At 44.1% G+C, this 14,441-nt stretch overlaps 1 protein-coding gene across 4 annotated transcripts in view; it reads right to left on the minus strand.

Annotated features, from left to right (window-relative positions):
* DYNC2H1 (dynein cytoplasmic 2 heavy chain 1) overlaps window positions 1–14,441 on the minus strand; it is a 438,789-nt gene that overhangs the window by 259,525 nt on the left and 164,823 nt on the right. For all 4 annotated transcript variants that reach the window (XM_061628720.1, XM_061628719.1, XM_061628721.1 and 1 more), the window contains 5 exons: window positions 13,392–13,559; window positions 13,163–13,293; window positions 11,760–12,008; window positions 10,666–10,774; window positions 1,970–2,083 (listed from right to left, as the gene is read on the minus strand). In XM_061628720.1, coding sequence (XP_061484704.1) covers window positions 1,970–2,083; window positions 10,666–10,774; window positions 11,760–12,008; window positions 13,163–13,293; window positions 13,392–13,559 — 771 coding nt within the window. The remainder of the gene's footprint in view (window positions 1–1,969; window positions 2,084–10,665; window positions 10,775–11,759; window positions 12,009–13,162; window positions 13,294–13,391; window positions 13,560–14,441) is intronic.

Below are 14,441 nucleotides of genomic sequence, written 5' to 3' on the forward strand. Positions count from 1 at the left end.
CTTGAGGTAGAGTGATCATCCACCTCTGAACCCTTACTCCATTCAGCATCCTTAGATCCCTGCAAAATAATCTGAAGCATCACAATCCAGCATCTGTACATCATTTGCTAATGGAGAATTTAGTTGAATTTTCTGCAAGTGCCCCTCTCTGCAATCTCCCTCAAGCCACATCATCCGGATCTTGAGGCATACGTGGATGCCCAGGTAACTGAACAACAGGAATTGGCTGGATTAAATTTCCCATCTGCTGCCTTACACCACTATTTGCCTGAATGGATTGTCTTATTGTGGCTAGCTCTGCTGAGATATCAGCTATTACTGCCTCTCTGATGTAACAGCCTCAGCATTCAAACTTAAAGGTGCTAGTTGCTGCTGTTCCAAATGGTTAATGAAGGTGGGAGCAGACTCCATCACATTTCTTATATTTGCTGTAGTACCTACATTTGACCAGAGGTGGCATCAAATTCCATTACTTTCACATACCTGTGCTATGCTGTAGCTGTTCTTGCCCAGTGTTAGCAGCAGACTTTTTCTGCTGCTGTGGTTTCACTGACTGAAGATTCTGGGGACGTGTAAGTAGGCTTCCTTCAAGTTGACTGAGGAGAGGAAGTCTCCTTTTCTCAGCGTCTCCTGGATTCAAGCTTCTCCATATTGTCAGGAGTCTGTTTACATCAACTCCAGGAAATGAAGTTTTAGACCCTTTGGAGGCACACTCTGAATTGTTTCCAAGGCACAGAATCATAGAATCAAAGAATAGTAGAGTTGGAAGGGGCCTATAAGGCCATCAAGTTCAACTGCTCAATGCAGGAATCCATGTAAGCTGCCTTCCTGAGCACAAAGTCCATCTGTGGAATTACCTCTTTTATTGTGCCAGATGTGGAAGGCTGGTTTTTTCTAGTTGTCACTGCTGCTGCTGCAGGGCTGTGTTTGAAGGTGCTCCCCTGCTGTCTATCTGCTACCATGGATTTATGTGGACCGTGCTATGAAGTTTTCAACTTTTTTTCTTTTCAAAATGACGGGCACTACCATACGCCTGATTTGTAGCCGCAACCATCTTCTCTTTCTCAGGACGGGCCGATAGTGCTACCGCACCTCGATTTGCCATGGAACTCACTGCCTCTCTAACTCTAATCAGGTCTCCCCTTTTATTAAATGTTTTGACATTTTGTCGCTGTAGAAGTTTTTAAAGGAAATGAGACCAAATGAAATGATTTTTAAAAGGAACTGACAGCGGAGATAAAAGGCAGAAGACAGAATCACATGGATTCCTTCTTTTTTAAAAACATTAGGTAATTTAACATAGTAGTGGATCATGTTTAAGTAGTTAATTTTTCACAAAAACCAGACAATTAATTCATTAGATTTTTTTTTTTTTAAAAAATAATCATCTGCATAGGAAAATCCCAGCTGCAGGACTGAGGGGGATAAGAGCTTTGGGACTGGTTCACAGACAAAACGGATGCCAACCAACCCACACTCATACTGCTCAAATTCTCCCAATTAATTTAGCATAAACATAAATTAAGACCAATTACCCCCAAGACATGCAGAACACAAGGAGACAGACTTGAAATGGGTAAATGAAATGTACGTTAATTAAAAAATTACTGAACTGAAGAGACAGGCAAAAGCAGTACTGCTTAAGCGAGGCAGGAAAACTAACACTCCATGGGAGGGGCTCAGAAGGAAGAGTGCTGACACTTTTCTGTCTCAAGCAATAGGAGAGGAAGACAATACCCACTTAGAGATGTAGTAGTGCCCATTGGAGAATTTAAAACTCACTTCTGAGCTACATAGATGCTATTTGTAAAACCACCCAATAAGACAGCAGTTATTACGTGTTTATATAACCTAATGAGTATCAAATTCTACTATCATTTTTTCATATCTCCTTATAAAATTGCCAAATTTCTCCACACATTCCTTTGCCATGACTCACATACATAAATACATTATATGATTCACTTACTGTAAGTAAAATAGTTAAAAACTGGTCCTATAAATCCATCTTGTGATGCTTGATCTTTCAGAGGTGACAGGAGTGGTTCTAATTCTTCTGTTGTGTATAATCCAGGAACCTCACCTGTTTCAAGAATAGTTTTTTAACATCTAAAATTAACAAAACGAATTACCTGAAAATCACTTCCAATCACACCCAAAGACAGATAAATAATACCTAAATTGGTAAGGACCAACAAAAAAAGTAAATAACTATTAAATAGAACAGGTCAGGATTGGAGAGCTAGGCAAAAACAGTACTGCTCAAACAAAGCAGGAAAAACAAATTGACACTCTGGGTGAGAGTACCACAGAGCTTCCTGTGAAATGTTAGGGTTTTTTCCTGCCTCAGGCAACAGGAGGAACAAATTGGACCATTGGTCTCACCTGAAGGGTGATTTTCATATGAGGACGGCCATCACTGCGGGTATTAGCTCCACCTATCGTGCGAAGACAAGAATGTTTTTTGAAGTCAAGACTAGGGGCGTCAGGCCCCTCCCACTCTCCAGTTCATTCGCAGCGAGTCTATAGAAAAATATCTAAAAATAGAAAAACAGGGCCGACAGGCCTGCCAACAGGAAAACAACATGCATAGTAACATGACTCTAACATAGCGATATAACAGAACTAGCAGTCTTGACTTCACTAGTAACTTTAAATGCAATAGCGTAACAGTAATATATAACGGTTCAATAAAATATTTATACATCCTCCAACTGGGAGGGCCGTGATGGCCGTCCTCATATGAAAATCACCCTTCAGGTGAGACCAATGGTCCATTTTCCATAGGAGGCCGGCCATCACTGCGGGATGTACCAAAGCAGCCCATAATAGGGAGGGATCACCTACATGCTAATTATCATTAAGAACCTGTTGCAACACTCGTCTGCCAAAAGAAGGATCGGCAGAGGCATAACGATCTATTTTATAATGCCTTATAAACGAGTGTGGAGTAGATCAAACAGCTGCTCTGCAAATATCAGCAACAGGGGCGTTGGTAGCAAAGGCAGCAGAAGTAGCCGCTGACCTGGTGGAATGAGCCGTGATACTATCAGGAACTGGGAGCTGAAGAGCTTCATAAGCTAAAGCAATACAGGCTCGCAACCAGTGGGATAATGTAGAATTAGTTACTTTATGCCCCATAGACCTTGGATTAAAGGATACAAATAGAAACTCCATTCGTTGAATCTCCTGGGTCCTAGACAGGTAGGTCTTGAGAGCCCTCCGAACATCCAATGAATGCCAAGCCTTCTCTAGAGGATGAGTAGGGTTCGGGCAAAATGAAGGGAGTACAATGTCCTGATTGCAATGGAAAACTGAATTGACCTTGGGACGGAAGGAAGGGTCAGTTTTCAGCACAACAGAGTCCTTGTGAAAAACACAGAGATGGCGAGCAGAAGACAATGCGCCCAGTTCCGAAACTCGTCTGGCAGAAGTGATGGTGACCAGGAACAAGACCTTGAAAGACAGTAGACGTAAAGGCACAGTCCTAAGGGGTTCAAACGGAGGGCGTTGTAAAGCTTGTAGGACCTTGGACAGACTCCATGAAGGAAAATGATGTACTACAGCCGGTGAACGTAAAGCAGTGCCTCTGAGGAAGTGTTTAATGAACGGATGTGAGGAAATAGGGGCACCAGTGGAGGAGACTGAAAGGATGGACGACAGAGTGGACGCATGTCGACATAGAGTGTTGGGTCTGAGTCCCATCATAAAACCGCTATGGAGATACTGCAGCACCTGATACACAGTGGCCTGGGATGGGTCGCAGTGGTGAGATTGGCACCACTTGGAGAAAGCCACCCAAGTAGGTTGATAAATACGGGTGGTAGATGGTCGTCTCGAGGCTAAGATAATATCAATAACAGCGTCAGACAGTCCAGCCGACCTCAAATGTCCCCGTTCAAAAGCCACGCTGTTAGATTGAGCCAAGTGGGGTCCTGATGCCATACTGGACCCTGGGATAGAAGATCTGGCCTGAATGGAAGTGTCCAAGGATCCATCACCGACATTGCAAGAAGATCCGAGAACCACGGTCGGCGTGGCCAATATGGTGCTATCAGAACCAACTGTGCCCTCTCGCTCCACGCCTTCTGCAATGTTTTGGCTAACAGCGGTATAGGAGGGAAGGCGTACAAAAGACCGTCTGGCCACGGTATGGACAGAGCATCCACTGCTTCCGCTGCTGTGTCCAGGTATCTGGCAAAGTATCTGGGAAGCTGGTAATTGCGACTGGAAGCAAACAGGTCGATCGAGAAGACGCCGAACCGACGCTGGAGACGCTGGAATATGGTCGGATGAAGTTTCCATTCTCCCGGAATGACCTGTTGTCTGCTGACCCAGTCTGCTGTCACATTCCAAATCCCTCTGAGATGCTCTGCTTTTAGGGATTGTAGATGTTGTTCTGCCCAGACGAAGATGAGGAAAGCTAGGTCCTGCAGAAGACGGGACCTGGTGCCCCCTTGTCTGTTCAAATGTGATTTTACACACGTGTTGTCCGTTCGAATGAGGACATGGTCCAAAGGGAACAGAGACTGAAAATGAAGCAGAGCTAAGTGGACCGCCTTGAGCTCCAGCCAATTGATGTTCTGAGCCTGCTCTGCTGTGGACCAAACCCCCTGAACATACTGGGAGTTGCAGTGTGCTCCCCAGCCGATGAGACTGGCATCCGTGGTGACAACAGTCCTGCAAGGTTCTCTGAACGGAGTGCCTCTGGAAAGATGTTGGACCCTCGTCCACCAGCGGAATGAAAGACGCAGTGCGGGGCTCAGAGGAACTGTGCGATGATTGGAGTTGGTAATGTCCTGTTGAAAGGGCAACAAAGCCCACTGAAGGTGGCGAGAGTGGGCTCGAGCCCATGGCACAATGTGGATGGTAGAGATGAACATTCCGAGCGCCCTGGCTAGAAGCATGACGTCTGCGGTAGTTTGTCGCATCAAGGACCTCGCGATGTTTGTGATGGCAGTTATGCGATCTGGAGATAGAAACACCATCGGCTGCAGGGTGTCCAACATCGCCCCTAGGTGTAGTAGGCATTGGGTCGGTTGAAGATGGCTTTTGTCGAAGTTGACAAGCCAGCCGTAGGCCTGTAAAACATTGAGGGTGAGCGTTAAATGACGATGAGACAGCTTCTTAAAGCTTCCCCGTATTAAAATATCGTCCAGATATGGGTAGAGATGGACCCCTTGAATCCGGAGGTAAGCCACTAAGGTGAGAAGCACTTTTGTAAATACTCGCGGAGCAGAAGAGAGGCCGAACGGCATCACTCTATATTGAAAATGCTGGGGGCCAAAAGCAAACCGAAGAAACTTTCTGTGGGCTATGCAAATGGGCACATGGAGATACGCTTCCTTTAGGTCGATAGAAACCAGGAAGTCTCCTTCTTGCAGGCTTTCAGTGATGGAGTGGAGGGATTCCATTTTGAATCTGCGGTATGTTACAAAACGGTTGATGAACTTAAGGTCCAATACCACCCTCCATGTCAAATCTCGTTTGGGCACAGCAAATAGGAGGGAGTACACCCCTTCCGACCTCTCTGTTGTAGGGACTGGCTCTATTGCCGCTATGTCCAAGAGGTGTTGTATAGCTGTCTGCATGATAATGTGCCTGGTTGGCGTCCTGGGGCAAGGGGATGGCTGGAATTTGTCTGGTGGAGTCGCCCAAAACTCTATTGCATAGCCTGAACGAAAAAGGTCCCTGATCCAGGCGACCTTAGTTAGACGCAGCCACTGGTCTCCAAACATAAGTAGTCTGCCACCAACAGGAAGTGCATTAATACTGTTTGCGCTCGCGAGACCCTCCCCTATATGAGGACGATGAGGTACCTCTGCGCCCTTGGTACTGACCTCTGCCCTGGAAACGTCGGTTCCAGGTTCCCCTGAAGGAATTGGAGTCATAGGATCGGGAGCCACGGCCTCGTCCTCCTGGCCGCGTTCCTTGAAAGGGCTGGTTAGGAAATCACCTGAAAGGCCTATGATCGATGTTCTTGACAGTGGCCAACACTGGTTTGTGAGCATCTTTGGGGTCAACCAGCACTGCCTTTAGAGCTTCCTCGCCGAAGAGCAAAGAGCCGGAGTAAGGAGCCCTAGAAAGATTCACTCTGGCCGTAGAGTCAGCTTGCCAGTGGCGCAGCCAGAGGGTCCGTTGAGCGACTATCTGAGCCGTCATGGCTCGTGCCCCCAGTTGAGTGGCATCCAAAGTGGCATCAGCTACAAACGCCATCTTGCGCAACTTTATCAATGACCTTCTGAGAGAAACAGGATCAGGGGTAGGGTCCTCTAGAAGATTATCTGTCCACATCATTGCTGCCCTGGAGAAGATGGAAGCTGATGCGGAGGCTCGCATGGAGAAAGCGGTGGCCTCATGATTTTTGCGGAGAGCGAAGTCTAATCTTCGCTCGGTAGCATCCTTTAGTTGGCATTCTCCTTCCCTAGGCAAAAGAAATTGCGAAACTAGGCTAGCGATCGGCTTGTCTATGCCAGGGACGGCCAGCTTGTTGGCAAAGTCAGGAGCTAGGGAGTAAAGTTTGTCAGCCAGGTTCTTGAAGCGGCGAGTTTGGAATGGATGAGACCATTCTTCGGTGGCCAGTTTAGCGATGGGATCCGGCACCGGGATGTAATGCTCCGTTGGTGCAGGGGATTTGAGAACCCTGGCCACTTTAATAGCTGGAGCAGTAGCCGTTGAGGGCGCAGCTTGGATACCAAGGGTGTTAACGACCCTGCGAGCTAGGGGCTGATAATCTGCGGTATTAAACAAGCGATACGATGTATCCTCCTCGTGTTCCAAATAGTCACTCCATTCATCTCCTTCAGCCTGATCAGCAAAGGGTGAGCCCTCCCCATACGAAGCATCCTCAATACATCTGCCTCTAGCTACATCAAAGGGATTTGGGGAGCAGGAAGGATTTGCCTCATGACATACATGTGGGTCCATAGTGCGTTGAGGTATGGCAGGGACTTGTGGTGGTGACTGCATTTGAGTGAAAAATGACAGCATGCCCTGAAGTTGTGAAAGAAAATCATGAGACAGCTGCAGCCCCGTTGAAACAGATGGTTGTGCCTGAGTAGATGGCTCAGTGGGCTGAGTCGGAGGGTAAGCCCTGGGCGGCAACACGGGAGGAGGCTGGCTAAGTGTTGGCTGAGTAGGAAAACCAGCAAAGTCCTCCTCGTCAGAAGATGCAGCGGGGGAATGAAAGATATTCGTTAGCTGTTCCTGGGCTGCTGCGGTGGGATTCAGAACAGAGGCATAGCGTGGACACTTGGGCTTGCTGTGGCTGGAAAGATGTTTGCCAGTGCTTTGGCATGCTTAGGCTTAGTTGCCTTAGCTGGTTGTGGCTTGGCTGTCTGAGACATGTCTGGTTGTTCCACCATCTTATATTCACTATGGGTGTAGTACACGGCCACAGCGGAGGCAGAATGTAGAGACCCGAACAGGCACAGTACACGACCACAGAGGGGGTAGAATGCACTGGCAGATGGCTAAGTACACGGCCACAGAGGGGGCAGAATGTACGATGGTAACAGCGTCAATGTAATGCAGACTAGACTTCAGGCTTGGTACACGGCCACAGAGGGGGCAGAATGTACGAAGGTAACAGCGTCAATATAATGCAGACTAGACTTCAGGCTTGGTACACGGCCACAGAGGGGGCAGGATGTACAGTATAGACCGCCTTGGTACACGGCCACGGAGGGAGCAGAATGTACAGCTCAAATAAGTTGTTTTTAGTGCAGTAGGAACCGGCTGGGCGACGGCCACGAGTTGAGGTACGATCAGAGGCTGCAGAGGGCCAGTGTTGCAATAGGCAGCAGTATGAGTTAGTGAGAGGGGAACTCTTGTAGGGCTAACTAGTCCTATCTGAAAACTCACATACAAGCAAGCCTGCTCAAGGTAAGAAGCCCCCTTTATTTAGTTCAGGACAGATGAAACAAAAAGGGCGGGGAAAAAAACGGGACAAACAAAATGGCGCCCGTAAAGGGGACGGAAAAAAGAACACTAAAAATGGCGGAGGGAGAGGCAGTAATGGTGGGCGCTGAGGCAACAGCTAACTGACTGGAAAAAAAATAAAATAAAATAAACTGCCTAACACAGTGTCAAGAAACGTGTGATGGCCGTTCTGAAGGGCGCAATCGCGGCTCGTAATAGCGAGCACCATAGCAGCTAAGGGAGCTGTAGTGTCAGCAGCCGCCGCCGCCGACTACGGAGGCTTTCGCGGCGAGAACTTAAGGCCACTAGTCTGGCACCGTAGCAGCTAAGGGGGCTGTAGCAGCTAAGGGAGCTGCGGCTCCGTGCCTTTTCCCTGCCCGGCTATAGCGATCTAGCTCGCTGTCTAGCCTCGATCGCTCTTCTCAGAGCTCTTTGGAGGCACGGCACAGAATTAGAAAGAGCTGCAGCCGCAGGCTCTGCAGCTGCCGTGAAAAAGGCGAGAGGTGGCTTGAGGAAGAGAGCTGCAGCCACAAACTCTCGGCTTAAATCTGCGGCCGCCTGCAAAGGAAGGAGAGCCGCAGCCGCGGACTCCCGGCAGCGGGAAGGGAGCAACCCCAAACGGCCAGGGACAAAACAAGTGAGTCGTGAACTCGGAAAGGCACGAAAGAAGCGGCGAGTAAAGCAGGGAGCTGCAGCCACAAGCTCCCGCCAGAGAAGAGAGAGAACCGCAGCCGTGGTCTCTACAAGAGCCGTTGGGCTCAGAAGCTGGGAAAAAGAACGGGCAGGGCCAGGAAGGATCCCCTCAAAATTCCCCAGGAAGCACGAGACAAATGATTAAATACCAGACAGAGGGAAAGGAGAACGTGGAATACACATAAAACAACCTCCACCCCTGTCAGACAAACACAGAAAAGACACACAAAACTTAGCTAAAAGCTACGCTATCTGCAATATCAAACTTGTTCGCTACGAAGGCAAGAATGAACTGGGGAGTGGGAGGGGCCTGACGCCCCTAGTCTTGACTTCAAAAAACATTCTTGCCTTCGCACGATAGGTGGAGCTAATACCCGCAGTGATGGCCGGCCTCATATGGAAAATACCCACTTGGGGTGTCCTCATTCATGCCCAATGGAGAATCTAAAATTAATAAAATAATTTAAGCATTACGTTTTGTGAAAAAATCAAGTTGTTTTAGAACTTCATTTTATTTGACACTATTTTATTGATTCTTTTTCTTATTTCAAATATAAAAAAACAGATGAAGGAAAAAGCAAGCTGCATTAGTCCTCCTTTCTCCGTTTTTATTGTTGATTTAAAAAAAAACTTGTAAAGGAAAAGCCAATATTCTTCCAATATAAAATAAACAATTGTTTTAGTATTTCCTTAAGAGATCCTAACTAGCCTTTTGCTTAATGTGCCTTTTATATGAGCCACTTAATATCCCTTTTACATGAGCCACTATTAGGTCAGGAAATGTCTAACTTGCCATAGTTTCTTGGTCACAGTTGCCAGGCAACTATACTAACCAGCTTTCAAAATAAGCCAGGATCTTAAACCACAGGGTTAGGGTAGGGTGGGACAGGGCAGGCAAATGTAGGAAAATGCTTTCCCTATACACATCCTCTAGCACATGCAAGACAGAAGGGTAGAGAAGAAACACACTAGACCACAGAAAAGGTGAGGAGAAAAAGGACAGGAAAAGCAGAGACAAAATGCCAGGTGATAGCTAAGGAAGTGAGAGGGGGGAAATGGCAGGTGGGAGAGAAGAAGACTGGAAACAAGCAGGGGTGGGTGGGAAAGGAGCAATACATACCGAAGTCTGACTAGAAAACTAAGGGGGCAGCCAAGAACAAGTAAGAATGGATGGGAACAGGAGTGCTGTAGAGATAAGTGAAGGAATAAAAGGGATATTTTGATAAATTATTTGAGGGAATGATGAAGCAGAGATTTGGGAGACAGGGAAGGAACCAGGAAGGGGAAAACAACACAGGGACCTTCACAATGATAGGAAAAGGACAACAGGGACAACTCACAAAGATGAAAAGCAAGAGCTAAGACTAAAGAAAACTGCCTCAGACAAATGCAGTAAATGGACTTGAGTTGAGGGCTTCGAAACCCAGTCTACTTCCTTCAACGCTGTTGTGCATTTCCTACCTTTGGACTCTAGGCAAAGCTCCACTTGAGCTATCATCCAAGAAAAATGGAAGCAAAAGGTTCTGAACTGGAAGAAGAGTGTACAAGCCTGAGGGTCACAAAGATTCATTTTTATAACACTGAACGGTTGATTAGTGTTACATCTGAAGGCCACTGTTAGGACTTCCTTGTTTCCAAACTCACTTGTATCCAATTCTTAAAATTAAATGTATTTTCATATAGCAGTTTGGTTTCTAGTGCTTAACTGTACAATAAATGCTGAATTATGTTGAACACAATGCAATATTTAACAAAGCATGACATGAAAGCTGTTTTTTTGGGGGGTTGATACTCTGAAAGCCTTGTGTTGAATGTTTAATTGAAAATGTGAGGACTGTGTGCTACCCAAGTAAGAGATTTTTTTCCAAACAATAGCTAAACAACCAAGAATTAATTAATGTTAGTTATGATATTCAAGAAAAAAGCCAGATCCAACACACATCAAAATGTCCAGTGTATTAAACTTCACATTACATGATTGGAATCCAAAGCCTATTGAAATAAGCAGCATCCATTATATTAAGTCCTACTGTATGCCACTAACCATCTCACCTGAAGACAGTAAACTATTGATCATCTCAAGAAATGTGGATTGGACAAATTGATAATCCTCAAGCAACAACACAACATGCTGAGCATCAATTCCCGCAAGCTGCATCACCTGGAGAAAGGGAAGTCATTTTTTTTTAAATTACAACATATAATTTATAATAATGAAATAGATTACTTATGGAAAGACATATACTAGCTTGCTGAATCAGTGAAACTGGTATGTTAGTTACAAATTATCTGAAATATTAAAAATAAAGTTCTCAAAATCAGTATACTTGTTTCATACTTCAATCTAGTATCACTTGGGTCTCAGATTTTCACTGTATAAACTAGGTAGGGCTGGGGAATCTTTGGCCTCCAGATAGTGGACTTAAATTTCCATCAATCCCAACCAGCATATCCAGTGGTTAGGGTTGATGAGAGTTGTAGTCCAGCAAAATCTGAAGGCCAAAGGTTATCCCTCCCTGGTATAAACAAACACACCAAGCCACACAATATTTCAACACAAAACCTGTAAACATATGAAATGAGAGGTGACCGCTCCTCACCTATTTCACTGCAGTTTTGGTTTTATGTAGTGTGTTCCACATCATAAATCACTAGAAGTTTATTTGATAAGTTATAAAAGAATTCAAAATATCATTAAGAAAAATAATTTAATATGTGAAGTTATTGAAGCAGCACACATATTTCAAGTGATGCTATCCTCTCCATTGCAAAATATGTGCCTCAAAATAGGACAGACAAGATTGAAGAAAGAAACAAACTAAACCCAATAAAAGCATGGGATCAACAGATAACAATTTGAACACAGTGAATGATATTAATCCAGAAATCTTTTCAAAGGTAAAGTAAGCTAATAGATAAACAAAACAAAATGAAAATCCCTGAAATTCTACTCTTTTATAAAGATCATTTTACAATAAGTAAAAAATATGTACATTCAGCTCAATTTAGCATATATAAACAGTACACATCTTACTATTTAACTACTACAGACAATTGATTGGATAGCTCCTGGAATCTTTCTGTAGTGGCTTTTTTTACTTTTGCTTCTTGAATAACACAAGCAACATATGTGTATTGCAACTTACATGTTTCAGATCATTTTTGAATTGCTTCATTTCATAGCCTCTGGAAATTTTGGGTGTTATTAGAACAGCTCCATGCATGTGACTAACTAATGACGTAACAGTTCGACGGCCAACTCCACTATGGCCTGCTAATAGAAGAGACCCTCCAGGGAAACTCAGTACTCTGTCAACTCTAGATACATAATCAAGGACTTCTGGGAAGAGCAAAATTTCTATTTCATGGTTATCACGCCCATAGTGAATGATGCCCTAAAGGAAAAGAATAAGTAAACAAATGTAAATGTAATAATAAAATACTGTAATATATAACAATTATGATAACAGTCTAATGTGCTCCCATGTGACCTACTGATTCTTGAGATATTTCAGCCAAAATTATAAAAATCCTTTTATATTTTAGAGGATAGAAGTTCAAAGCTCTTAATTCATTCTTCAGAGGATTCTCACTTCAATCTGTATGCAGAAACAATGTTTGAACAACTAAGAAATTTGGCTAAATGATGAAATCTGGTGGCCTACTGTGAAATTAACTTACCAGTTATACAAATGGAGACTATATTGTCATTTTAATACATTCACACATTCAGCAATTTTTAAGTAAATCAGTGGGGAGCCATGTAATATCCATGGTGACCTCTGATGGTTCATATACACATACAAGTCACCACTGGATAATGGAGTCAACATGTGATGAATATATATATTTTAATATGCTGTTATATTCATTACCAGCCATGACAATTGGTTCATAGCTTTGTAACTTGATCTTATGCATATTTACACAGAGATAAATCCCACGTGTAAGTTCCACAAGTACATCTGTGTGGGGACAAGGTTAGTTCAGTATAAGTATCTTTTCATAAAAATTATTTACAGAATAAGCAGAACTGAGTGTATATATTCTGTATATCTGGGAATTCTCCTCACAACAGTGTAATCTAATAAATAATGCAGAACATCTCATTCTGGAAAGGTACTTCAAAAAGTTCCCATTCTTGTAGTGGTGAAACACATTTAGTAAAAATGTAGGCATTGACTACAAAAGGCTGTTTGAATTCCCAGTGGGTCAAGGGTGGACGTTTGGGGTCTTACAAAATTCTTGATTCTTCTTCTATGGATATTGTTTCCTGCCCTTCTAAGCCTGTAGATTGTTTAGCTACAAAATCCATGCCTCCCCCTCCTTACATTTCTTGTCACAAAGTCCTGAGTCTTGACAATAAACTCCTGAGACTTAAAAACATCAAGTGGTAAAATATTTGGGGGACTCTTCAGATCAGATTTTGGAGTAGTGAGGGTGCTGCAGATTGAAAGAGCGGAAGGGGAAATCCCCTTGAGCAAGCAGACTTTGCTAGTACAATGTTGTACTCAATGCCATATGAATATATCTATCTATTTTGATGTACCTTTTTGATAACATCTTTTAAGTCTGCTGAGTTAAGTTTGCCAAGTGGCCTTCCATGAGGTGGCAATGTCTGTCCTGGAGTCATAATGGTTCCTAGTTCTTGACGAGCTCCCCATGTTACGTAGAAGCTATCTGTGAAAATACAATGTAAGGGGGTCAGAGGTTTATATTTTAAAACAGCAATGACTGGAAACAGGAAAAGGAAACTATACTATTTTGTTCCATTTTACCTGCCATGTTGTCCAAAATATCAGAACCCCAATCTCCTTGAAAAACGTTCATTAAAATATTATCAAATACATGAAGTTCCTTGGCTCCAACAATTTTGTCACGGAAAAGACGGCGTGCTTCATAAGCAACAATTTCCAATACAGTATCTACCGTGTGTGTTGATGCCCCTATGATTACACATTAATAATGCACCATTATAAATTACAGAATTCAAACTCTGAAATTCTATTATTTCAATATAAAGACAAAATAAAAGCAGCAAGTTAGGTTACATACCACAAGGACCATCAAGAAGCAGGGGAGGAAGAAAAAATACTAATTAAAAGAATATATGGCAAGATATAGATTTTTATAAGAATTTTTTTTACAAAAACCAAGACAACAGAACTTAGTGCGAATTTTCATTTAAATCAATGGCAGAATAGCTGTCTAAGGGTACAATCCAACTCACATTTATGCTGGACTGAGGGGAGTTGGAGGTGGTGGGTCTCTGGCTAAGCTGGCTGGGTCCTAGCATAGTCAGGCTAAGTCCCTCAGCCAGGTTTCAGCCAACCCAGCCAGGTCTCAGCTAGCCCAGCGTGGTGAAGCCAGCATAAGTGCCCAAAAAGCAGCATTCCAGGGGCGTGTCAGGGGAATGATGAGATAAAGGGACTTAGGCTATATCCAACTCGTGTACAGAGCACTCCTGCAGGTTCCAATTCTGCCCAAATTTATGCCAGGAAAAAAATTGGTCTAAGAAAATAAATACAATGGAAGCCAATGGAGAGGGCTTACTCCCCGGTAGGGGTATTTGGAAGAGCAGGCTTTTGCTTTTAGTCCCGGCATGTAGCTCCCAGCTGAGCCAGCGTTCCTCCTGAATGGCAATTGGATGTGGCAGAACTTTATGCCGGCTTCTCTTGCACCTGCACCACTTACGCTGGCTTCCCTCGACTTGGATTGCTCTGTAAGAAGGGTTGCTCTTCATCTTAGTAGTAAGGAGAACAGAAAAAAAACATGTAAAAGGAAGATGAGTATCTATATCCAGAAAATATCCTGGATGTGATCAGGGA

The sequence above is a fragment of the Rhineura floridana genome, chromosome 5 (assembly GCF_030035675.1).
Source record: "Rhineura floridana isolate rRhiFlo1 chromosome 5, rRhiFlo1.hap2, whole genome shotgun sequence".
Taxonomy (NCBI): Eukaryota; Metazoa; Chordata; class Lepidosauria; order Squamata; family Rhineuridae; genus Rhineura; species Rhineura floridana.